The 27,743-nt window shown below is 36.7% G+C and overlaps 1 protein-coding gene across 1 annotated transcript in view; it reads right to left on the bottom strand.

Annotated features, from left to right (window-relative positions):
* KCNH8 (potassium voltage-gated channel subfamily H member 8) overlaps positions 1-27,743 on the bottom strand; it is a 403,401-nt gene that overhangs the window by 246,526 nt on the left and 129,132 nt on the right. The window contains exon 3 of the mRNA XM_033212772.1: positions 13,695-13,826. Within this exon, the coding sequence (XP_033068663.1) occupies positions 13,695-13,826 (132 nt within the window). The remainder of the gene's footprint in view (positions 1-13,694; positions 13,827-27,743) is intronic.

The raw sequence follows: 27,743 nt of genomic DNA, 5'->3' as shown, positions 1-27,743 counted from the left end.
ACAGGGATGCCCTCTCTCACCACTCCTATTCAATATAGTTTTGGAATTCTGGCTAGGGCAATCAGGAAAGAGACAAAAATAAAGGGTATTCAGTTAGGAAAAGAAGAAGTCAAATTGTCCCTGTTTGCAGATGACATGATCGTATATTTAGAAAACCTCATTGTCTCAGTCCAAAATCTCCTTAAGCTGATAAGCAACTTCAGCAAAGTCTCAGGATACAAAATTAATGTGCAAAAATCACAAGCATTCTTATACACCATTAACAGACAAACAGAGAGCCAAATCATGAATGAACTCCCATTCACAATAGCTTCAAAGAGAATAAAATACCTAGGAATCCAACTTAGAAGGGATGTAAAGGACCTCTTCAAGGAGAACTACAAACCACTGCTCAGTGAAATAAAAGAGGACACAAACAAATGGAAGAACATACCATGCTCATGGATAGGAAGAATCAGTATTGTGAAAATGGCCATACTGCCCAAGGTAATTTATAGATTCAATGCCATCCCCATCAAGCTACCAATGACTTTCTTCACAGAATTGGAAAAAACTGCTTTAAAGTTCATATGGAACCAAAAAAGACCCTGCATTGCGAAGACAATCCTAAGTCAAAAGAACAAAGCTGGAGGCATCACACTACCTGACTTCAAACTATACTACAAGGCTACAGTAACGAAAACAGCATGGTAGTGGTACCAAAGCAGATATATAGACCAATGGAACAGAACAGAGTCCTCAGAAATAATACCACACATCTACAGCCATCTGATCTTTGACAAAACTGACAAAAACAAGAAATGGGGAAAGGATTCCCTATTTAATAAATGGTGCTGGGAAAATTGGCTAGCCATAAGTAGAAAGCTGAAACTGGATCCTTTCCTTACTCCTTATACGAAAATTAATTCAAGATGGATTAGAGACTTAAATGTCAGACCTAATACCATAAAAACTCTAGAAGAAAACCTAGGTAATACCATTCAGGACATAGGCATGGGCAAGGACTTCATGTCTAAAACACCAAAAGCAATGGCAACAAAAGCCAAAATTGACAAATGGGATCTAATTAAACTAAAGAGCTTCTGCACAGCAAAAGAAACTACCATCAGAGTGAACAGGCAACCTACAGAATGGGAGAAAATTTTTGCAATCTACTCATCTGACAAAGGGCTAATATCCAGAACCTACAAAGAACTCAAACAAATTTACGAGAAAAAAACAAATGGCCGGGCGCGGTGGCTCAAGCCTGTAATCCCAGCACTTTGGGAGGCCGAGGCGGGCGGATCACAAGGTCAGGAGATCGAGACCATCCTGGCTAACACGGTGAAACCCCGTCTCTACTAAAAAATACAAAAAACTAGCCGGGCGAGGTGGCGGGCGCCTGTAGTCCCAGCTACTCGGGAGGCTGAGGCAGGAGAATGGCGTGAACCAGGAGGCGGAGCTTGCAGTGAGCTGAGATCTGGCCAGTGCACTCCAGCTTGGGTGACAGAGCGAGACTCCGTCTCAAAAAAAAAAAAAAAAAAAAAAAAAAAAAAAAAAAAAAACCCATCAAAAAGTGGGCAAAGGATATGAACAGACATTTCTCAAAAGAAGACATTCATACAGCCAACAGACACATGAAAAAATGCTCATCATCACTCGCCATCAGAGAAATGCAAATCAAAACCATATTGAAGTACCATCTCACACCAGTTAGAATGTCAATCATTAAAAAGTCAGGAAACAACAGGTGCTGGAGAGGATGTGGAGAAATAGGAACACTTTTACACTGTTGGTGGGACTGTAAACTAGTTCAACAATTGTGGAAGACAGTGTGGTGATTCCTCAAGGATCTAGAACTAGAAGTACCATATGACCCAGCCATCCCATTACTGGCTATATACCCAAAAGATTATAAATCATGCTGCTATAAAGACACACGCACACATATGTTTATTGCGGCACTATTCACAATAGCAAAGACTTGGAATCAACCCAAATGTCCATCAGTGACAGACTGGATTAAGAAAATGTGGCACTTATACATCATGGAATACTATGCAGCCATAAAAAAGGATGAGTTTGTTTCCTTTGTAGGGACATGGATGCAGCTGGAAACCATCATTCTCGGCAAACTATTGCAAGAACAGAAAACCAAACACTGCATGTTCTCACTCATAGGTGGGAACTGAACAATGAGATCGCTTGGACTTGGGAAGGGTGAACATCACACACTGGGGCCTATCATAGGGAGGGGGTAGGGGGTAGGGATTCAATTGAGAGTTATACCTGATGTAAATGACGAGTGGATGGGTACTGGTGAGTTGATGGGTGCAGCACACCAATATGGCACAAGGATACATATGTAACAAACCTGCATGTCATGCACATGTACCCTAGAACTTAAAGTATAATAATAATAATAATAATGATAATAATAATAAAAAAAGAATGTTCCCCTCACACCACTCCTTTTCAACATCTTATTGAATGTCCTAGCTAACGCAATTAGACAAGAAAAAAATAAAAGGTATACATATTGGGAAGAAAGCAATAAAACTGTCTTTATTTGCAGATAATATGATTGTATATGTAGAAAATCTGAATAAATCAAAAAACTTTCTGGAAAAAAAAAAAGAAAATGCCAGGAGGCCAAATAAACGTTACCTATAGACCTTTCTGTAGGTCTCCAGCCTGTCCTCAGTGACACTGTTATCATCCAGGATGGTATCATGACAGCTGTAATCCCCAAACTGGGAATATTCCTTAATAACAATGTCTAGGCAAATACTGCTGGATATAGTGAACATCGTCAAGAATGTATACCCATACAGGGGGTCAAGTTATACGGCTCTGACTGTTGTAGCTCTCAGCCTGAACTTATTTATTATTTATTTATTTATTTGAGACAGGATCTCTCTATGTCACCCAGGTTGGAGCACAGTGGCACGCTCACAGGTCACTGCAGCCTCTACCTCCTGAACTCAAGCAATTATCCCACCTCAGCTCCCTGAGGAACTGGGACCACAGGTATGCACCACCACACCAGGTTAAATTTTTTTTTTCCATGTTTTTGTAGAGATAGTGTCTCCCTGTCTTCCCCAGGCTAATCCTAGGCTCAAGCAATCCTCCTGCCTCAGCCACCCAAAGTGGGATTACAGGTGTAAGTCACTGCCTTAATCTTCTTCATACCATATTTGCCTCGTGTTTCAATGAATTGATCATTTAATTGCAAAATGTTTTTTAATATTAAATTCCAAAAAGGGGCAAAAACCATGTTTTAATCTTAAAGTAATAAAACTAGAAATATACTGTATAAAAAATAAGGTTAATGAGATAATAGCTTCAGAAAGTTTTGTCCAAGGATCACAAACTACTCACCATCAGAACAAATGCAATCCACGAGACTATTTTGGTGGCTGCAGATATTTTAAATTTTTCTTTCAAATGGAATGACTTGGTGAAGCATGCCATGACTATTACGCCTAGTCCTTACCACAGACTGTGGCAATATCTTTCTCATTACATCATACCATGGTCTCTAAAGGCAACCTAATTTATGAACCCTAGTTTGCATTATTTGTCTTTAAAAGGTTTTGGGAGAAAAAAGACATTAGCGAATATGTGTAGAAACTCCAAAGATCATTTTTTAAACACAGGTAATAAAATAAAATATAGATGTGCTTAAAATTTTTAAATCACTTCAAGCATCTATATGAGCTCTTCAGTTCCAATGTCATCACATATCTGATAAAGAGTTGGTATAGATGTCCCTGAGGCAGAAATCTATTTCCTGGGATAAAGTATCAATTTTTATAATAATTCTCTCATCAGGCAACTTCTCTTTATTAGAAATTTTGCGTGTGTTTTCTCCATTATGCAAACAAAAGAAAATCAGGCAGAATACTTCAGCAAGTGGAAGGAACATTATTGCAATGTTCCACATTGAAAATTAAAATATTCGAGGTACATAACAACCATCTTAGATTTAATTAACATCTGATCAGTCGCTTAATGTCTTTCCTTTTGGTAACTTTTTATTTTTTATAACAAATAACTTCAATTATCTTCAAAATGTTGACCAAATTGAGATTCTTGGAAACTTAACAACAGAAGAGTTAACGAGAACAAAAAATCAACCAACAACAGAGATTCTATTCAAAGCCAAAGGGCTATTCAATATCAGCAGTAAGAACACATTTAGAGAAGTTAAGACTAAGGTAAATACATGAAAAATCGTCTTTGAATTAAATCAAGCAGAACAAAGCCAAACAATACAGTGATCAGAATGTGCACCTGAGACATGCAGCTTTGGTAATTATGATCTGTTTATTTTGAAACAGCAAGAATGCTATGTTGTTATCTATCTCTGAAGAGCCAAGTATCCTAAATTAAACATCATTTATGAATTCATATACTTATCATTCATCTATCAAATATCTATTGAGCGCTTACTATGTGTCAGACAATCTATCTGTAAGTGTTAGAGAGAAGATCCTCAACAAAAGCAAAGTCTATTCCCTGACGAAACCTAAATTTTAGTAGAAGAGAAAACACTTACAATTAAAACCACCTTTTGAGTAATATTGTGTCAGATAGGCATACATGCTATAAAATAATGTTGCTATAAAACAATGTAATGGAATGGCTGAAGATGGATTAGTTTAATATGGATGGTCGGGGAAGCCTTCTAAGAAATGTGTACGTCACAGGGCTTCTCAAACTTGGATAGGCATGTGAGTCACCTGAGCTCACTGAAATGCAGATTCTGATCAAAAGGTCTAACCTAGGACCAGAGATTCTGCATTTCCAACGAGCTCCCAGGTGATGCTGATGTGTCAGTCCCTCAGACTACACTTTGAATACTAAGGATTTTAAATAAGAAATGAGAATGGTAAAAATAATTGAGACAGGAGCTCCATTTCAATAATAATTACTTGTAGGGGTTTGGGGAAGAAACTGAGATAAGTCCAGCTTTCTTTCCACCTCATTTCCAGTTTCCTCTCACTTGTTTCATTGGCGGTCCCCTTGTTAGTGGAAATATATAAGCTCTGAGACCAGATGGTCCTGGGCTTTACCCTATCTCCACCTCTTCACAGCACTGAGGCCTTGGGCAGTTCACTTTTCACTCTAAGTCTCATTCTTCTACACTGTAGGATCCTGGGATAATATGTCTGGCATATAGAAAATAATCAGTAAATGATACTTTGATAGACACTCTAGGATGCCTGACCCAGTCTCATTCCAAGACTCTTTCTCTTTTGACTATTTCTATTTTTGAGATATAAAAGCTTAGAAAAAAAACCCCAAACCTTGATTTATTGGCATTCCTTGGAGCTAGAAATGGGCCATGGCCATGTGACAAAGTTACGGTAAATGACGTGTTGACAGAAATCCCTGGCAGGAGAGAGAGGCAAGGGGAAAGACATTCCTTCCTACAAACAAAGGAGAATCCTCATAGAAAGAGGCACTTGCCTTTTGTCCATCACTCTTCTTATTGTCTGCACCACAAAAATGAGTTCTAAAGGTGCAGCATGCATCTTGCAACCATCAGGTGATAAGCAAGATGAAGAAAAACAGCACATAAAGGACAGCAGAACAGAAAGGCCAAAAGAGCCTGAGTGCCCACCAGTATTATAGTGTCTCTTTGAAATATGAGACACGGGCTGCTCAGTCCCATGCTCTTTGAAATATGAGGAAAATAAGCCTTTGCTGTTTAATCTTGTGTTAGTTAGGTTTGCACATTCTTGTAGCTAAAGGCAATGCATATCTAATTGTTTAGAATAGCTGTTTATTATTTTATTTCTTCTGAAGTCACTTAGTAATGGGCAATGGTATGTGCAACACAAAACTTTTGTCAGTGTAATTAACAATGCCAACCTGCTGCAGCTTGCCACTTAGACTACCAAGAAATGCCACTGCATTGGAATCTTGATTTGTATTACCACTAAAGATAACGTGAAAGGCTTCACACATCAACCCCTAAATTCTCAAAACAAATTTGAAGTGCTCATTTTTTAGAAATTATAATTGAAATCCCCTCATTCTATGATAACTGATGTTGTTACCACATAATGAATAAGCCAGCATCAACCAACATTCCAAAGCAAATCTGGGACACTGAACAAGAAATAAACAAAAATAATTTCACTGGGCTCTGTGCCTGGAAAAACAAGGCATGTAGTATTATACTCAACTGGTTTGAATGGAAAACCAAATTAATATAATGAATGAAATGCTGTGAAAAATGTTTGGAAAACTGACACAAATGCAACTCAGTGTAGAGGAAAGGCACTTTTAAAAGACATTTACCATTGTCACACAGGTGAGGGCCATTGAATACAATAAATTAATAAGCAAGTATTTACTCAGTTTCTATTATGTTTAAGGCAATGTAGGAAATGCAAAGAATGAAGCTGTAGGCCAATTTCAAGGCCCATAATGATTTGGGAATGACAAGATAACAGAAGTTTGATACACCGGTGCCAGAAGGTTTAGAAAGATGACTCCAGCAGCAAGGAAGAGAGTATTTTAAGGGAAGGACACTTACTATGAGCTAAAGTAGATAGGGAAAATCTGACTATACAGAAAACAAGTGGGATTTTCATGATTAATAAGGTGACAAAGATACATTCCAAGTGAGGGAAAATTCTCCTGGGTAAGGAGAAATAAGAGTGTGAGCTGAAAATGAACAGGCCAGCTTGACTTGTCCCCAAGTTTCAAAAAAGTTAGAAGGTGAAATGGTAGCTAGTAAGTGGAGTGTGGGGCCAGGTGTGGTGGCTCACGCTTGTAATTCTAACACTTCGGGAGGCCGAGGCAGGTGGATCACGAGGTCACAAGATCGAGACCATCCTGGCCAACATGGTGAAACCCCATCTCTACTAAAAATACAAAAATTAGCTGGGCGTGGTGGCGCATCCCTGTAGTCCCAGTTACTCAGGAGGCTGAGGCAGGAGAATCACTTGAACCCGGGAGGTGGAGGCTGCAGTGAGCCGAGATTATGCCACTGCACTCCAGCCTGGCAACACAGTGAGACTCCGTTTCAAAAAAAAAAAAGAAAGAAAAAAATAAAGTGGACTGTGGGGAGCTTAATAAGCTGATTCTTAAGTAATTTGAACTAAAATCTACTTACATGAGCTAAGAGCATATAAGAAAGTGCTACAATTGTGTCTCCTTAATTTTAATAATGTGATGGCCCAAAGTGTTGGTAAGTTAGTAAGATTCTCATTATTGGCTTTCTCTGCCAGCTCTCAATTGAAACTGCTTTTAGCAGCAATCCTATAATCTTTCAATTAAAAAACCCAATGGGCACATCTCTGTCCTCATCTGACTTAATTTCTCTATGACGTCTGGCTCCGTTTTTCTCTAATGTCTCACCATTATTAATCTATCTCCTTTACTGATACTCTCCTCCTGGTTCCTCAAATGTTAGTATGATCCAGGGTCCTACCCTTGACATACTTCTTTCCTCCCTCCTGTTGAAGCTCTCTTTAGTATTCCTAAAGAATCTCACCTATGATCTTTTTTTTTTTTACATTACCATCAATATATTGATGGCTGTCAAATCTATGCCTTCAGTCCATAACGCTGTCTTGATCACCTGACCCTCATGTCTATGTGCCTACAAGACATGCATAGAAACATCAAACAGTAGACCCGATACTGAGTTCATTAATATTCCTCAGACACTTATTTCTCTTCTGCATTTACCATCTGGATTAAAGTCATTAATCATATTTTCTAGGGCTACTACAACAAACTGCAGTCAGCCCTCTGTATGTGCAGGTTCCACATCCACGGATTCAACTACGTGTGGATCAAAAATATTCAGAAAAATAATGGATGGGTTCATTTGCACTAAACATGTATAGGCTTTTTTCTTGTCATTATTCCCTAAACAATACAACACAAAAACCATTTTCATAGCATTAATATTGCATTGGGCATCATAAGTAATCTAGAGATTTTTTTAAAGCATATGGGAGGATGTGCAGAATATTACATCATTTTATATGAGGAACTTAAGCATCAGTGGATTATGGTATCCTCAGGATGTAGTGGAACCAATCCAATGACACCAAGGGAGACTGTGCCTCAGACTGAGTGGCTTAAACAACAGAAATGTATTTTCTTACAGTTCTGGAGCCTAGAGATTCAAGATTAAGGTTGGTTTGGCAAGTTGGTTTCCTGAGGACTCTCCTTGGTTTGCATATGGCTGCTCTGTTTCCATGGTCAGCAGTCCCTCTGTGCATTCACACCCCTGGTGTCTGTTCTAATCTCTTCTTATAAGAGTCAGAGTGGATTAGGGGCAACCCTAACAACTTCATTTTAACTTAATTATTCAAAAGCCTCATCTCCAAATACAGTTAAGGCTTCAACATATAAATTTGTGAGTGACATGAATCAGTTCATAACAGCCCTTAAACCAGAAAGAGGATTCCAAAAGATCTCCTTTTCCTTTATCTCTTATGTCAAGGCCAACCTGTTCTAACTCTGAAATATATCTGCATACCACCTAAACTCCTTAGGGTTGAACTTCAACTTCATGGCTTTTCTTATGAAAAAAGGTCAACTGCTTGCTGTTTCATCACCTAAAATTAACATTCTTTCCTTTCAGTCTTACTCTACACACAAATCATCTTTCAAGATTTGCTTCAATATTATTTCTCCTGTGAAGTTCTTCTTGACTCTGCTCTACCTCTTGCTGACCCACTCTATCTTGTTTCCTTGTCTGAGAAGAATTTATTATTTCTGTCATTCTACTATCGCTGAACATACTATATTACAAAATTGGATCTGTGTCCACCAGAAGATTATGAGCACTTTGCAGAGGGCAAGTGAGGGAGAAAAAACATAATGTAGGCTCTGAGGTTTGGCTGCATGAATGTAAATCCTAGGTTACCTTTTTTTTTTTTTTTTTAAACTATGTCAATTTTGTCAAGTCACTTAAATTCATCAATAAATGGGAATAGGAATAATACTTATTTCACAGAGTTATGAGAAGTAAATGAAGTCATCTATGTGAAGCACTTAGCATGAAGCAGAGACTCAATGAGAGCTAGCTATTTTTATAAAACCTATAGAATATAACAACCATGACCACATCTTTTATTGAGCATATTCTATATGCCCTGTGCTATGCGAATTGCATATATTATCTATTATAAACCTATAACAAATGTAGGAGATAACGTATGAGTACCTCCTTTTATAGATGAAGAAACTCAGTTCCTGAGACAGTAAGCAGCTTCTGGAAGGACTAATAGCTAAAATTTAGTGGAAAGGATTTAAGCTGAGGCTTAAGATGTTTCCAAGCATATTGTCTCCATTTTGACATCTCCAAATGCTAATGCAATGCTGGGGTCAGAGTGGGTGCTCAATGAATATTTTTTAAATGACTTAATACATTATTAATCCACTTTTAAATTTACATTAAATTTTAAATATAATTTTAAAAACTAATTTAATTAAATTAATTTGATTTTAATTAACTAAAAAAATTAAAGCCTCCTGCTGAGGCTATTTTCCTTCACTCAAAGGAAACAATTCCCTCTGAACCACTCCATCCAAAGGCCCTCTGTTCTCAGTCTTGTAAATGTTTTTCCTAATCCTTTCCCACCATTGAGGACCTGGTGTCCAAAAAGACTTTGCCTACCCTGGCTTATTGTACTAAGCAGACATTCCCTCTCCTCTCCTCCCCTTCCCTCCTCTTCCCTCCCCTCCCTCCTCCTCCTCCTCCTCCTCTTCCTCCTTTTCGTTCTTTCTTTCTTTCTTTTCTTTCTTTCTTCTTTCTTTCTTTCTTTTCTTTCTTTCTTTTCCTTCCTTCCTTCCTTTCTTTCCTTTTCTTTCCTTTTTTTTAATAAAAAGGACATATTTAACTGCCAGCCAAGATTTTTGATCAGCAACAAAAGAACCTCAATTGCCAAGCTGATTGACATATAAATCCAAATTTTATATCAAAGTATGTCTAACTGATACAGAAAGACATAAACAGGGCCTCGTATTAAATTCACTCCATAAGTAACGCTTGACATGAACACAGAAGTAAGTGGTGTACACATTATTTTTGGAATAGAAGTAAAATATGTGCCAAAAAGGAAGGTAGTTTTAAAGGTGACAAAAATCATCAGATTTCTGCTGAAGGCTCGCGCGCTCTCTCTCTCCCTCTCTCTCTCTCTCTCAGACACACACACACACACACACACCAGCAGATGCACCAGCTGAAAGCTACTGTACATACAAATAGTAGTTTGAATTTTGTGCTCATCTTCTACTAATGCTGTTCATTGACAAAAGGCCTACATTATATTCCACACCTTGTTAGCCTCTTCTATAAAACAGGTTCTTCCTCATTTAAATAAACTCCCTCAAAACATAGATAAATAATTAAAGTACTTTTAATAGAAGTCCATGCCATTTATATCTCTTAAATGAAACCCATCATATGAACCTCAGTATTAATTAATTTAATTAATATGAACCTTATTTCTACAACTTAGATGAACTTCAGTGATGCATTTGCAGAAGATGCAACACTGGGTCATGTCATGCACTCATTTAGTTTTTTTAATGTTATGACACAATACTGCTACAGTTACATGGTGACATTTTAATAATCAAACACTTATTTGGAAGTTTTAAAAATATCATATGTTAAGGTGTGCCTTTCCTGCAAGACATGCCATCAATTGCTGAATTTCAATGTGTTTTACTCCATTAAGTGCAGATAAAAATATTTTCTTTTTCTTTTTCTTTTTCTTTTTCTTTTTGAGACAGGATCTCACTCTGTCACCCAGGCTACAGTGCAGGAGTGTGATCACCAGTCACTGCAGCATTCACCTCCTGGGCTCAAGCAATCCTTCCACCTCAACCTCCCAAATAGCTGGGACTACAAGTGTGCACCACCATGACCTGGGTGATTTTTAATTTATTCTTTATTATTTTTTATTTTTGGTAAAGACAGAGTCTTCCTATGCTGCCCAAGCTGCTATCAAACTTCTGGTCTCAAGCAGTCCTCTTGTCTTGGCCTCCCAGATTGTTGGTTATTTTTAAATTATCATTTTATAACCATGGTTACTTACAATAGTTACTCTGTCTTTCTAAAAATACTACATACTTTTATGGGACATTTATAATAAGGTAGCAATAGAAAAAACTGTTCTTGAATGTTCAGCATATATTAGAAGTAATATTTTCATATGAGATAATGTTGAGATAAAAATATCTAGGGACTTACTAACAAATATTTCAAAAAATTAAATCATATTTTGCATAATATAATTAATGTTAAAAGTGTTTTGCTATTTTTTATTTAAATCTTGCAAGAGATGGTATTTATATTGCACATGTTCCCTAAACAAAATGAGAATATTATTGAGCACAATTTAATATATGTATTTAAATACAAATGTAAAACTCATTTTTAAGATAGAACTTTGGATAAGTTTGTTACTGATTGACAGTGTTCAAATGGATGTCCTTCACTTCCAAACGACAGATGTAATCTTTCAAGTGCCAGCAGCTCTACTAGTGTGACATGTTAGTCTCTCTCTGCTCCTTAACTTAGCTATTTCAAGGGAAAGAAGAAGAATACAATTCGATTAAGTTGGGAAGGTGATATGGACGTGTATAGGATAGCCCCTTTGTCTTCCCTCTCTTTAGGGACCAACTATTCTGCTCTGGTTCTCCAGACATTAAGTTACATAGTGAGAGGCTCTGCTTTGGCCTCAGTCCAGCTTTGTGACTGAGGGGCAACTTTGCCTAAAACTAGAGCTCACTAGAAGGAAGCCCACTTGGAGGTAGAGATATTTCGTGTTTTCCTTTATTAGTGTCATCAGAAATAGAGGTGACATTTGGTTTCCAATCTACTCATTTCTCATTTTTCTTTTTCAGTTGATTCAGAACGTGGATGGCAAAAGTGAGTATTTTTATTGAGCTCTCTCTCTCTCTTTTTTTTTTTTTTTTTTTTTTTGAGGCGGAGTCTCGCTCTGTCGCCCGGACTGGAGTGCGGTGGCCGGATCTCAGCTCACTGCAAGCTCCGCCTCCCGGGTTCACACCATTCTCCTGCCTCAGCCTCCCGAGTAGCTGGGACTACAGGCGCCTGCCACCTCGCCCGGCTAGATTTTGTATTTTTAGTAGAGACGGGGTTTCACCGTGTTAGCCAGGATGGTCTCGATCTCCTGACCTCGTGATCCGCCCGTCTCGGCCTCCCAAAGTGCTGGGATTACAGGCTTAAGCCACCGCGCCCGGCCAGCTCTCTCAAACTCCAAATGAAAAAGTATACTTCACCGCTTTTATTCATTGCAGTCCACCAAGATGGGGATTTCTCCCCTATCAAGAGACATAAGGAACATAAGACAAAGATAATTAAGGAATTTGTATAATACCATTAGGCATGGTCCTCATATTCAAAACAAGTCAGTTAAAGGTTAATAAAACTACCTTCTTTCAAGCAAAAAAAAAAGTCATGTATTTCTTTCTAAGGATTGTGTTATATTTCTATTTATCCACACATATTTGTGAATGTACATAATATCAATATATATTTATATGTTTGAATAATTTTATTCAAAGGATCCTTACCCTTTGTGTTTCTATCTTACAAAGAAAATATTAAAAGCAAAAACTGTACACACCAATTTCCATACTTTGTGGAACTTACATTGGACAGGTACTACACTTGCTCTAAAATTCAAGTAACTTTAATTTTAAGATGTCTCTTCCCTTGCATATGTAAAATAAACCACAGAATTTAGTTATGCCAATATACAACAAAACAGACATGCATTTGCAAGGCTTTCAAATGCTGGAAGTGAGAGCACCAAACTATGATGTCTGTTCATTTGGGTTGTTATTTCAAGAGACATAATGTATTGAAAACAATCACACACATTTTTGAAAAGAACTGGAATAAAAGAGTCCATTCTTAAAAAGACATAGCTGTTGAAATGTCAAGTAGCTGATTCTAAAAAAGAACTTACTACATAGGAAATCCACAAAGGATAATTGCTTTTTCTCTGGTGACTAGAATCCTACTGCTGTTTAAAACAAATAATATCAGCAGGTTTCAGTGTTAACTTATGTCAGCTTATATAATATGCAAAGAATTTCTAAATAAATTATAATCAGAAGATACAAGGTAAACAACACAAATTCTTAGACTCCTTTAAAGATAACTGAAAAGCTTGTTTATGTCTTAAAACAAAGTATTATATTTTTATATACAATAAGGTACAGGATTCACATTTGTTTGCAACATTCTATTCTAACAACCACTAAGCTAGACTTCTTACCTTTGTACATAATTACACTTTGCACATCTAAGTTTGAGCTACAGCAATCTAGAGGAAATGGAGAGATGTATTTTTAATCACATCCTCCTAACGTTACTTATCCCATCCATTAATTTTTGACTAATACAATGAAGTGGTGTTAATCCTTACATTGTGATAAACTGTTTTCTCATCCTCATCCTATTAACATAGGAATATGGACTTTTAGTTCCTGTCAAGTGAGTCTTTATTATAAAGATGATAGAATGTAAATGCATGTGAGTCTCTGTGATTTTGGAATATGCACCAAATACTGACTGCTAACAGTTATGAATATTTATCAGTTGCTGTTATTAAAAATGCATTTTTTTCTCCAAGAGTTTTGAAGTAAACAATTTCAAAATGTTACTCCATCTGTCAATGTTTTCTGAAAACGGTACAAACCTTCTTTTTTATCTTCTGGAGTAATCTTCACTTTTGTATCTGTTATATCTTTGAATGAGGCCAGAAAAAGTACTACATCTCCTTTTTCATTCTTTATGGGAACAATATCCAGTAGGCACCAAAATGGAGACCCTGCAACAGTAAAAACAAAAAAACAAAAAATACAAATCAACCATTGCCTTGTGTTATTTCTATGGAAATCTCAATCATTAATAAAAATAAAGCCCTTAGTGTTTTCTTCAATCCCACAACTCCCTCCATCTTAAAAATGTCAGTTTTCAGATTCCATAAATTTCTATCCTATATGCATCTCTCTTCATTCCAAAGGAAATGCTTTTTCTGAAAATAAAGAAGTATTTTAAACAAAAATACTTGTCTGTGCTGAGACATTTCTGCTTACATTATTCAAACTGCATTTCTTCTTTGGACTTGTTGATGTTGAAGCATTCCACTTTATGAGAGATTGCCCCTTTCCACCCCCAGCACACAGTTTTCTTCAACAAAGACTTTTGTTTGGTATGAGTTTGCCAGAGGTTTATATAGTCAATTTAAAAATCAAAGCTTGTACAACAGAATGCTAAAATAAAAAAATGAAAAATACCAAGTTTGGGGAAGCATGCATAGCCACTTAAACTCTCATACATTGCTGGCTGGTTGCAAATTAATACATCCACTTTAAACACAGGTAGTATTAAAATTTAATCTCACAATACTACATTATACATCAGCGTGAATGAGTAGGACTTACAATCATTTGAAACCAAATGGATGAGTATCACTAATATAATGTTGAGTAAAATACCTAAACACAAATGAGTAGAATGCAGTAAGAATTTGTTTACATTAAGTACAAAAACAGGCAGAACTAATTTATGATGTTAAACGTCAGGTTTATGGTTACTTTAGGGAAATTGTGATTAGAAAGGCATTCAGGTCTGGGAGTTGTAGGATGCTGGTCAAGTTTTGTTACATGATCTTTATGTTGTTTACATAGGCGTGTTCAGTTCTCAAATGCTTACATGTATTTTTCAGTAAGTATGTTACATTTCAAAAAATATTTGAAGAAGAAATAATCAAATTCAATTCAATTTTTGAGCAAAAAACCATGAGAAATATCATTAAGATTCAAGTTCAAAATATAGTAACCAAATGGTATTGCCTAAAGTTTATATTTTCAAGTTTTAAATATATTTTAAAATATGTATTTTAGAAATACGTAAAAAATCTTGGCACTGTTTCCTACTGAAAGGCATTTTGGACAGGGATATTTGAAAATGATGATAAAGTTGTTGTTGCTTAAAAACTAAACAATTAATCTATTTATAAATAATTTTCCTTCATCATCTTTTCATGAGGGGAAAAAGACTTCAATTCTCTGAATTCTCATCTTATTTGGGTGTTGATTTCAAAGTCAGGGTACAAGACAAAAATATAAGAGGGTCAGAAATATCCTTGATATTTTGAGTTGTTTTGCATACACTGTATTAGATCTCATAATTTCCAACACAGCTGATGTATTCATCCAGCCTTGGGATCTATCATTCTTTTCTGCAGTTAAACACCAGGTGAAGCCATTAATTTATATTTAGGAGCCATCTGATATAAAAGTCTATTTTATTGTAGCTGCTGCTGTATTTGTTTAAAAGAATGGTTGGATTATGTATGATGTGCTGCTCTCATAAGTTACACATGAAATATAATAAAATATGCTTGCTCTTCTATATTCTTCCAATAGTTTGAGTCATGATTTCCTCCTTTTTTTTTTTTTTCCCTATGGTATCCCATTTCATTCATCTGCCCCAGTGTCTATGCCATGGCAATCTCATTTCAACAGCTCATCACCAGGCTCTAGAAGACCTGGGATCTAACCATGGTTCTAACACTAGCCATGAAACGATAGGGAAGTCAATTAACCCATCTGGAACTTGGTTCCCTTCATTGTAACATTCTCACATCCTTCACTCCAGTAGTGAATACAGTGACCCCAAAAATGCTGAGACAATAAATCAACTCAAGTGTTTGTGATTCATGGAGAAGCCTCAAAAATAAACCATACCCATAGCCAAACACTGCTATCCTCATCATCCCAGAATGGTTCTTAATTGAAATTTTATCCGTGGTCACCATTTCAGATTGGGAGCCTTTTTCAATGCTGTAGCTATGATAGAAACAAAAAGACCATCGGGCTAAACTAATAATCAGATCTTAGAGAAAGTAATAGTGGGAATACAAAGAATGGTATGAATCTGACATTGTGGTTGAAATTTTAAAGCACCTCTCTCTCAATTACACCTCTCTCTTGCAAGAACATCACCAAATCATAACCAAGGCTGTTAATTTTCCTGAGAATATTTTATCTGTGTACTCAGACAAGTATCATTACTGTCTCCAAAGAGCCTTTGCATACATGCACCAAAGTATTTTGGAGAGAGCCAAAACCACAGCATGAGGTGAAAGCCAAGGAAATAGCTGTTAATATAGCAATATTCACTGATCAGCCTTTGAGGCACAGCCATCATTTCACATTATATTCTAGAAGAACTGAAAGCTTACTTTGAGATTTGTCTTTTAACTTACATTTAATATTTTAATATTTTGATATTTTGGTATTTAAGTGATAACTTAAATATCACTGACATTTTATAAATTCAAGAAAACTTCATTAATTCAGATCTTTCTAAATTCAAGTTTTGGAATGATTTTACATAAACTAGGCTGACGTCTACCTTCCCAGTGCCTATATGACAGAAAAGCTTATGAAGGAAACAGTGTAAAGGGCATAAAAACTGTTTCCTTCCTCCCTCCCTCCCTCCCTCCCTCCCTTCCTTCCTCCCTCCCTCCCTCCCTTCCTTCCTCCCTTCCTCCCTCGCTCCCTTCCTTCCTTCTCCCACTCATGTTCAATGCAAGACCCTTTATACTGAGCATGCTCTCTTATTCTCTGCTTCTCTGCTTTCCTAAATCTTTCAAGCAAGTACTCCACCCTGGATTTCTAATGACACTTTCTATCTCTTATGAATGCAATAATTCAAGGCTATTCTCCAGGATCTGGCTCTTCCTCTCTTACCTGTGGGCACAATGATGATCAACTCTCTCAGTCAAGAGCAATTCAAGCCCAGTGTAACAAATCTCTCTTAAGGTTAAGGTGGGAGGCTGCAAGTCCCTCAGCCTCAAATTCAGAGATGTAAACGATTTATAAGAGCAGAGTTAGAGGGCAGACACTTCATGAAAATTTCAACTCCTTCTTTATATAGCAGCAGTAATTACCATGTGGGTTGGAGAGTGCCAACACAGATGAGACTCTGACAGGATTTAGGTTAATGACACCTTTAATTTCTATGGATAAATACAATCATGGAGAGAAAACAAGGTTTTTACCTTATATGGGAAAATCTACTTTTGGAACTGAATAGTTACACAAAAGCTCAAATCCGGTGGAATGTCCCTTGTCTCCATTTTGGTACTTTCTTTTTCTTCATTGGGAAACAAGGATGCAGGATAACTTGACTTGCTAATATTTTTGTTGTTTATTTCTTTTTATTGAGGTAAAACATACATACATAGTTTACCACCTGTGCCTTCGTGTTTTTTAAGAGAAACTCTTACTCTGTCACACAGGTAGGAGTGCAGTGGCATGATCACAGCCTACTTTAGAGTCAAACAATCCTGCCACCTTCCAAGCAGCTAGGACTACAGATGTGAACCACCATGCCTGGCTAGTTTTAAATTTTTTTGTAGAGATGGGGGTCTCACTATGTTTCCCAGGCTGGTCTTAAACTCCGGGCCTCAAGGGATCCTCCCACCTTGGCCTCTCAAAGCGCTTGAATTACAGGCATAAGCCACCATGTGCAGCCCATCTTTACCATTTTTAAATGTACAGTTCAGTGGTAATAAATATCTTTATAGATATTTTTCCCTTCACCCCCCTGCCTCCCCTTCCTAGTCTAGGGTAACCAACAATCTACTCTCTGTCTTCATAAGATACACTTTTTTAGTTCTCAAATATGAATGAGAACATGCAATATTTGTCTTTCTGTGCTTGGCTTCTGTCACTCAACATAAGGGCCTCCAGTTCCATCAATGTTTCTGCAAATGACAGAAATTCATTCTTTTATATGGCCAGATAATATTCCATTATGTATATATACCACACTTTATCTATCCATCCCTTGGTGGGCACTTGGGTTGATTCCATAACTTGGATATTGTGAGTAGTGCTGCAACAAATACAGCAGTGCAGATATCTTTCATATATTGATTTCCTTTCTTTTTGATATATACCTGGTAATGGAATTGCTGGATTACATGGAAGTTTTATCTGTGGGTTTTTGAGGACCATTCCATACTTTTCTTCATAGTGGCTATACCAATTTTTGCTAATATTTATAAGTATTAGAGAACTCATATGCTTTCCAGACGCCACTGAAATATACTTGACCACAGATAAAAACTGATAATAGCTAACTAAAAATAATGTTTCTAGTATGGGTTCATGGTTTAGTAACTTAATAACCTAGTAACTTGCCTATAATCCCAGCACTTTGGGAGGCCGAGACGGGCGGATCACGAGGTCAGGAGATCGAGACCAACCTGGCTAACACGGTGAAACACCATCTCTACTAAAAAATACAAAAAACTAGCCGGGCGCGGTGGCGGGCGCCTGTAGTCCCAGCTACTCGGGAGGCTGAGACAGGAGAATGGGGTGAACCCAGGAGGCGGAGCTTGCAGTGAGCTGAGATCAGGCCACTGCACTCCAGCCTGGGCAGCAGAGCAAGACTCCGTCTCAAAAATAATAATAATAATAATAATAATAACCTAGTAACTTAATACAAGCAGGTATAAGGAAAATTGAGTTGCGAGTGGTCCCATTCTCTTTAGTGACTGTGCTGTCATGATGGGAAATAACTGCATTGCTCAATATAACACAGTAGGTCAAAGTGAGATATGGACACATTTGATGTTCTCTTTTTTCTAATATGAAGCAGGATTTTGAATAAATTTTTAATGATAAATACATAACATCTTTATTTTTTGAAATTATAGGAACAATATAATATCCCAAGGGTTAAGAGCATCAGCGTTATGTGACCTAAACATTTTCAGGCATTCCTCCTAGTTCACATAAAGTCTGATGAATCTTATTCTCTACAACAATTGTCTCAGTGCTACTTAATGATAAAATAACAGGCTTGCCAGTTTTTAGAAATTAGTCCAGAGAAAATACATATATATATATGTATTATATATATACACACATAAATATATAAAATATATACACATATATAGATACATATATACACATATATACACACACACACACATATACATATACATATTGGGGTGGGAGTGGGGAAGAGCTGCAGTTGAGTAAACAAGGCTGCTATGAATTGTGGCTGGGTGAAGGGACACTCATTTCTTCAGCAGAAAGAGTTGGGCAGTAATTCAGTCCTAACTGAATCTACCAGAAAGCTCCAAGTTGCCCCTCCTCTTTATCATATTTGCTACTGTTTTGTTCTGGTTTCAGTCATCTCCTGCCCACTTTTCCAAAGTACTCTTTCTGCCTCTAGTCTTCCTCCCATGCTACTGCCAACAACCTTTGAAAACACAGGATCCTGATTAAAAACACCTGACAGCTTTTCACTATGCTCAAATCAGCACACATTCCAGACTCTAATCTATATGGAAAGTGTATTTCAAGGGAATAGAAAATACAGGAATGTGATGGACAGTGCAAAGAGGTAAACTAAAAAAAGGTGTCATGTTAAAAAGGAGGGGAATGTTTCCTGGAATACACAAAGCTGCTTGGCAAATAAGTCTCTACAGCATCCTCACCAGCTCTTCCTGATGTTTGTACTACATTAAGAGATGAAAGTAATGGTTCTTTAGAAAATATGAGGTAAAAGCTTCACCTTATCTGCAGTGAATATTTCTTCCAGGGACCATCTATTTACAGTGCAGCCCACATAGGCTGTAAGTCTCTGCTCAGTCCTCACTGAATTTATGTTGAGTCAATACCCCTCCTCCAAATGCCCTAGGATACTAGTGAGCCAAAGTAAATGGCACCGGTGCCCTGACCTCTTGTGTAACAGTGGAGGGCAGCTTGGGGGTAGACAGGAGATGAACTGAGACAGCTGGAGAGCTCCCTGAACTGGGCGGTGGCTAAGGACACCCTTCATTTCAATGTTTAATGAAAAATAAAACACAATGGGTTTTAAATTTCTTTTTGTGTTAAAGAAAAGATGGGTAGAATGCACATACAATACTGAGTTGAAAAAAGACTGGCAGAATACACGTAAAATCTACAATGGTGGATTGTGAATTATGGTTTAATTTCCTTTTCTTCTCAGCATCTTTATTTTCAGGTATTCTAGAATAAGCATGAAGAAATATATAGTGGGATTCTGTCAACTCCAGTGATTTGAGGTAGAGATGTAAACAGTTCAAGACTGGGGTAATAAGAATGATGAGGTCATATTTCTGGGGAATAATTTTTCATATATTGATAATTTCAAAAACAAGTTTTAATGGATACTTCCATTTCAAACTTTTGAGAAGAGTGCTATGTTGAGTCAGAATATCTGACAGAGAGAGAGGGGAAGGGAAGGGAAGGGAAGGGAAGGGAAGGGAAGGGAAGGGAAGGGAAGGGAAGGGAAGGGAAGGGAAATCAAGTTATGCCTAACAGAGTTAAATGTGCCAATTTTGATCCAAGTTACCTTTCTCCTTAAATAAAAGTACTTTATTCATTTCCCAGGTGTATGTATAGCCACTGCTCAGAAATCTCTAATAATTAGGAGCAAGAGGAGCCTGGAAACTCCAGGTACAAAAATATCCCCTAGACATGATTTAGTCAATATGTCCAACATCCTTGCTCAATAAATTAACTGGGGTTATTGACCAGTAGAACTAATACTTGCTTTAAGAAAACCAAATTTGTTCCCATGGTAAACACAGATAATTCTTACCTACAATTGAAAGGAGTTTCCATGTACAGTTAAACACAGATTCAGCAGCAATAGTTTTATAGTAGGAAATGGAAAAACTGGGTATAGTCCAATGAGAAATGGAGATAAAGAGGCCCTGAAAACAACACACACAGCAAGGACCTGGTGGTTGCTGTATTCTGTGAAGAGTGTATTATGTGCTAACATTGTGCAACACGTCTTGCATGTATTATATCCGAATTTCCCACTGATCAACCTGATCAACATTTTACTGCACTGAGCTATATTTTACAATTATGAGACTGAGATGTGTAGCATTTTCTTTAGGTCACAAAACAGTCCTGTGAAGAACTGGAATTTAAACACAAGTCTCAGTTTGATTTTCTAATTTTGCCTTACTATTAATGTAATATTCTGGGAATGATCCTCTTCTATGGACAATGTTTTAAACATTGAGTTTGGAGTCAATTTAATTCCCTGTTCTACACATACTATAGGACATGATTACACATATGCTCTAAAAAATATCCTATTTTAAGTGAAAAAAGTGCAGTAAAGTCTCTTTATAATAAAAAGAATTTCACTCTCAAACCAAGAATAAGAGTAGAACCACTATTTAAAACAAGATTCAGCTATTTTAGTTCAAGACTGAAAAACATCCTTCATTAAGGTATATGTGGTGTTAATTTTTAAATTTGCTTGAGTATCCAATGAGACTGGGATCAGAAAAACACCATTGGTGCTGCTGCCAGTCCCAGGTTGAGACAGAGAAAATGTACTTATACAAGCTTTGTGATTACAGTATCTAAGTATAGTTACCTAAGTTGCTAACACACAAGGCACCATATTCTGACCTCATTCACAAAGCTTCTGCATGCTTCTGCCTTCCAGTATGTTTTGGCTTCTTGCCGTCTTGGGAAGTTTCAGAAATGGTGATCTGTATACCATGGCACTTCTGTATAGGATGCAGAGCAATATCCCCTGGATTCATCTGCTAAGACTGGAAATAGTAAAGAGAACTGAGCCCCAATTAACATCTGAGTCATGGCTCTATCTTTTCAATGATCCTTTGGAGAAAAGAAGGCCACATGTGATGGACAATTGGTAGTGAGCAGAAAAATGTCTCATCTGACAGGTTTGGTTTCATGATTGCTACTTGTAAGCCACTTCTTTGTGAGAACAAGGCACTGAAACCCAAACCCACTCTCTTGATACTTTTCTTTAAGAAAAGCAATTTAAGATTTCTTCAAACTTGCAATTGTTCAGTGAGAAAGAACTTGCTTTAAATGAGAATTTGAGGATTGAGTTAACCCTCTCTAATGGCACAAGGCTTTAGTCAGAGAAATCTATGGCTTTTGCAGAGCAATGAGAATAATTGTTGGTGCCAATAAACATAATGTCTGTATGAACTCAGCAGTATTATGAGGATCTGGGACTCTGGGATTATCTAGTTTAGGATCCAAAAGAAAACATTTGGAAATTATATTGCAAGCAATTGGAAATAAAGTTATTCATTTATTCAGTGGATATTTATTGAGTGCCTGCAATGGCAGGCACTGTTGTTAACTGTTTGGATATATCAGTGAACAAAACAGAATAGATCTCTGTCTTATCCCTGAAAGAACTGATATTCTAATTGGAGTGAAAAACAATAAATTATAAATGCAATATATAAGCAGATTGCATAGTTTATTAGAAGGTCTTAAATGCTATAGGAAAAAAGAAAAAGGAGAGCAGGGTAAAAGGAGAAATGTAGGAAAGTGTGGGAGATCAGGCTGTAGAATTGCAGCATGACATTCTTAAAGAATTATTCATGAAAATGCTACTTAATGTTGCTTTTGAATATTAATGAACTATTTGTGTGTTATTCCAGGTCTTCTTAGAAGCAAACTATGAGAAGACCATGGTGTGGTTTTGATGTCAAGTGAAGGAGAGAAGAAGGAAGAAAAACTGGATGAAAGGAAGTGTCTAGATTGCAGCACAGTTCTAAGCAGTTCCTCATTGCCCAGGAACAGACCTGTCTTAGCAACCCTGCCTCTTTCAGTCATTGGCTGGAAGCAGTCCAATAAAACTTTGGCTGATCAGGTGATGTGTTTCAGAGCACCGCAGCTGGGGCCATCAGCCAATTACTCTCCTGTAATCAGAGACACCTGAGGCACATTCTGAGTTGACACAATTAGTATAGTTTACCTCTCATATTTTTGGCAGAATATCATCTGTGCCCCCTTCCTCTTGTCATTGCACCTTGAAATTTTACTGGGAGCCAAACCTCCTTTCTGCTTGCAGCCTTGGTAGAACCATCTGATGCTCTGCAAACCCTCACTGGAGGAATGGGCAAATCATCCAAAATGAAGCAATCAGTCTTTCTCTTCTGGTAATTTTAATCTTGATTTCATGAATCCAAAATCAAAAATGAAGAAATTATGTTCATTCAATAATGAAGCCTGGAAAAAGCTTTCCAATTATTTTTGCTACCTAGACCTTACAGAACTACTGCTTTTTGTCTTTTTCAAGGCTTAGATTCTCATTAACTTCTTTGATTCAATAAGTTATGGCATATATTTTTCATTAAATTATTATTTTTGCTTAATATGATCAGAACCAATTTGTGTTACTTCCAAAGAACACTATATACAAAACTGTATCTTTAGAAAAGAAGAGTCAAGATGTAACAGGAACATGCAGGATTTAGATGGCGTTGCACATGGTCAAGTCCCTGGATTCATCTTCTAAGACTGGAAATAACAGTTACTTTGCCATTTACTTGCTGAATATTCTCAGGTATAATTTTACACCTGTTCATACCACATCTGCATACTGGATATATGGCTAACTCTCATGGTTAAGAGCTCTGAGGAGGTTGGGGTTAAGAGCTTTGAAGTATTATATGCATTTTAAATAGTTATATAAAGTAAGGGCTTTACCTGTATATGTAATGCTTTATTTATTTAACCATAAAAACAATCATGGACAATTATGGCTTAGTTTTAATATATCTTAAAGTTAGGTGGCAATGTAAAGTGGATATTTGTTGCAATAATTTCTCTTTTGTGTATGTATGAAACATTTCATTGTTAAATGAAGGAAACCCATATCATATATACACTTTAAAAATGGAGAATTCAGTGTTTCTTTGAACATCTAATATAATACTAAGTTGAAACATACAAAGGTATTTCAGATTGCTTGAGTTAAAAAAGATCTTAAAGATGATGAGATGGAACTGTTTATTATAAAGATGAAAATCATGAGTTCAGAGTGTCCCAGTAAACTGAAGTCAAAGATGTTAATTGTTGTAAGAGTTGGGACTAGACCTAAAATCATATGACTCCCAGTTTCACAAGCTTTCTTGTGAAAACACAGTGCATTTCAACATATGTTAAAAGAAATTACCAAAGGAATCATTATCACAGGAGTGAATTATCTATTTTTGATATATTAAAAAGGAAAAACTATACTTCTATATATTGCTATTATTTTATTGATAGCATAAGCTAGGACATGTAACAAATTCAACTTTGATCAAGTCCTTTTTAAGAAATTAGTTTCAGCATTAGAATTTGTGTTTAAAAGATTAGACAAATACACTGAAATGAATGAAAAATACATCCTATGTAAGAAAGCAGAAACACTGAGATGAGAATTTGGAAATAGGAAAAGAAGTAAAAGAAATGGTTAAGGATCTCATGACAATTCTCCAGTGTATAAATATATGATTACAGTTTTAGGTGGCAATTTAGCACTTTCCAAGAATATGCAGACAACAAACATACTGAACATTTCTTCCATTGTGCAAACTCAACTCTTAACGAAGACTTGTGAACACTGTGCCAGATTGCCCTGAGTCACAACTTGGCAGACATGTGAAGCAAAACAGACATCTTCCTCAACTTACTGCTTCTCTCCCAAAATAAAGTGGACACCTCACCAGAACATGAGGCCAAAACCCGGTGCCCAGGTAGGCGTCACTGTACTCAGACTACTTAGGTGAGGTATCAGCACCAATAAGCTTATCCTTGCATTACTCACCGGATATCTGCTCGAACACAGAAATCATTTTGTGAAAAATAAATTTGTGCAAAATATTTTCCCATATGATTATAGGCATTTTTCTACAACAGAAAAAAAATACATTTTGAGACCATATGTGCCATTAAGAAATGAAAATTCAGAATCCTTCTAAACTGTGAGGGTTCCAATTGGGTATGCAACCTAACAGATTTGGTTACTCATCTTCAAAGGTCAGCAAACTTGTTCTATAAAGGACCAGAGAGTAAATATTTTTGGTTTTACAGCGCATATGGTCTCTATCTCAACTACTCAACTTTGCTTTTGGAGTAACAGACAATACATTAAAAAATGAGCATGGCTGTTTACCAGTAAAACTTCATTTAGAAAAGCAGGCATCCTGCCAGATACAGGTCATAATTTGCCAATATTTGATGTAGAAGCCTAAAGATTACTGTATGCTGGGAGTTAATTCTTGATTCTTCAGAGATTTAAGAAGACTGTATACTACCAAAGTATTAAAGAAGCACTATTTGTTAGTGTAAAAATCATATAGACAGTTTTTCTTGAGAAGGAGCCTAGACTATGTCATAGTGGTGTCTTGTAAAAGATCGTCCAATCAGACAACACTGTTTTCCTACATAAAGGCTAGTCATTTGCTTTCCAATTTGATATTGAGCATGTAAGTAACTATCCTTCACTTGAAAAATAGCGTTGGCCATCAATGGCCTAGAGGGATCTCTGATAAGGCTTTTACTTCGAAATTCATGAGTGGAAGCTGTTTTGGGAATTATGGCACTGAGTAGGAGCTTTCTGAGCTGCATTACAAAGCAAAGATATGTAAATCAGGAGTCTAAAGAAGTGAAATGGAGATATTGGTCTGAGTCTATCCAGAGTCAGATCAAAGCAACTAGAATGTTAAAAACGTGAGAAATGTCCACTCTGGCTATCTCTTATATGCGTGAAAAAGAATAGGTACTTTTAAAAAATCATTGCAGACGTTATACAGAGTGTAACAATCTTAGGCGGTCAGCGATTTTTTTAACCTCAAAACACATTCTGAGTTTAATGTTTCTCCTTTCAATAGTATATTATCTTAGTAGCATTTTTAACAAGATTTCTTTCACTGTTTCACTCCTAGTGTAGTTCTGAAAAGGTATTTTTTTTTTAAATAGTGGAACATGATGTTTCAAAAAATAATCTAGGGGACTCAAAATTGCGAAATTTTGGGAAAGTAAAGACTTCAAGAAAAATAGCTCTCCTTATCATAGAGGATATCAGCTCTCCAGTGATAACTTGCTTATATTGCCAATTGGTTAAGATGGTCCAAGTTATAAGTTATTTTTTTCACCTAAAGTCATTTTTTATAATGATGCTTCTTATATCTTATCAACAGTGCTCTGTGGATTAGCACATGCTTAAACAAACAAACACATGTAAACCAAAATCCACACCCTAGTCCTTTATCTTCTCTAATCTCAAAACAGATATAGCTACACACACAACAAAGTATAAAAAGTCAGATTAGATGGTTTCTTTAGATGCACAATTTAGAGTCATTCTTCATGCTTCCTTCTTTCTCATTCCCCAAAGTAAAGATGTTGTCAAATCTTTTCAATTCTAGTAGCTAAACCTCTAAAATTGGTTTTAAATGCATTCACTCTTCGGTCTTCACTGGCTACACCCTAGACCAAGCCAGAGCTTCTCAACCTTTAGTGAGCATCAGAATCACCTGGAGTGCTTGTGAAAACACTTGAGTGCTGGGCCCCATTTCCAGATTTGATTTGTAGGTCTGGGTGGCACTCAATAAATTCCAGGGTATGCTGATGCTGCTGGTCTTCAGATCACACTTTGAGTAGGACCTGCCTTAATGACCATCATCTCTTATGTGGATTACTTATATGGAGCAAAAATTTTCTTTGTTAAATGATATTTTCATCATGTGACTTTCCTGCTTAAAACACCTTGACTGCACTAAGTTGACTCTCAATAGCCTGAGCATAGTTGACAAAATCCCAAGTGATCTAACTTGGTTTACCTACCTTCTCCTATGTGATACACAGCTATCTGCCCTCCAGCTAAACTGGCCTTCTCTCCACGTCTCAAAAAAGACAGTCTCTCTCTCCCAAGAACTTTGCATACATGGCTCTCTTTGACTATAATGCTTTCATTCTTTCCTCCATGTAGTCAATTTCTACTCATCCTGGAAAAGTCAACTCAAATATCATTTCCTTGCTGAAGGTTTCCTTGAACTTCATATTTGGTCAGATCCCCCTGTTATTGTCTACCACAGCAGCCTGCAACTTGCCTTCAAACTACTGAATATGTTTGTGTGATTATTTGATTAGCCCTTCTCTGTTAATAGACTATAAGGTACAGGACCGCAAGGTTTATATTTTCCCTTTTCTTGTACTCTCTTATGTGCAAAACAGACGGCCTGACCCAAACATAACAGGTACTCTAAACTCTGTGTTCAGATACTGAACTAAATTACTGTAAGATGAATTCAAACTTTGCAACAGTAATGCTATTGGTTACAAGAGTGACATTTAAAATTTACTGAGCACATATTATGTGTCAGACACTGTGCAAGGCACTTTACACTTCACTTAAGCCTATGAAACAGATGATATTACTGTTATTGCCATATTAAAGAAGAGAAAACTGAGGCCCGGGAAGTTGAAGTTAATTGCTCAACATTACATAGTTCATAAGGGACAGAAGCCTTTTGGTCTGGTAGATATGAATGCAGACTCTGAGAGTCAATACAACAAGCATTTATGGGTTTCTTTATATTTTCTATAGTTTACTTTCTTTATCTGATTCTCTTGAATGCTTTTAAGAGCTAAATATTTCTGCTTGCCTCTTACAGGCAAGATTAGATATTGTAGGGTTAAACAGCTTGGCTAAGATCACCTACAGCACCTTGGTGACTGTACAAGGACTCAAACTCGAGTCTTCGCACACAAAGGTCATAATTTTTTCCAATCTAACCGGCTAGAAATGGTAAAAAATGCTTTCTAAGATAATTTTTACTACATTTTTCTTCTCAAATATGCCTCTGAAAATGTGAATTCCTTCAAACATCCTGCAAAGTTGCTGA

The sequence above is a fragment of the Trachypithecus francoisi genome, unplaced genomic scaffold (assembly GCF_009764315.1).
Source record: "Trachypithecus francoisi isolate TF-2019V2 unplaced genomic scaffold, Tfra_2.0 Lachesis_group0, whole genome shotgun sequence".
Classification (NCBI taxonomy): Eukaryota; Metazoa; Chordata; class Mammalia; order Primates; family Cercopithecidae; genus Trachypithecus; species Trachypithecus francoisi.
The sequence above is the reverse complement of the archived record's forward strand: the minus strand, read 5'-3'. Positions and strand labels throughout refer to the sequence as shown.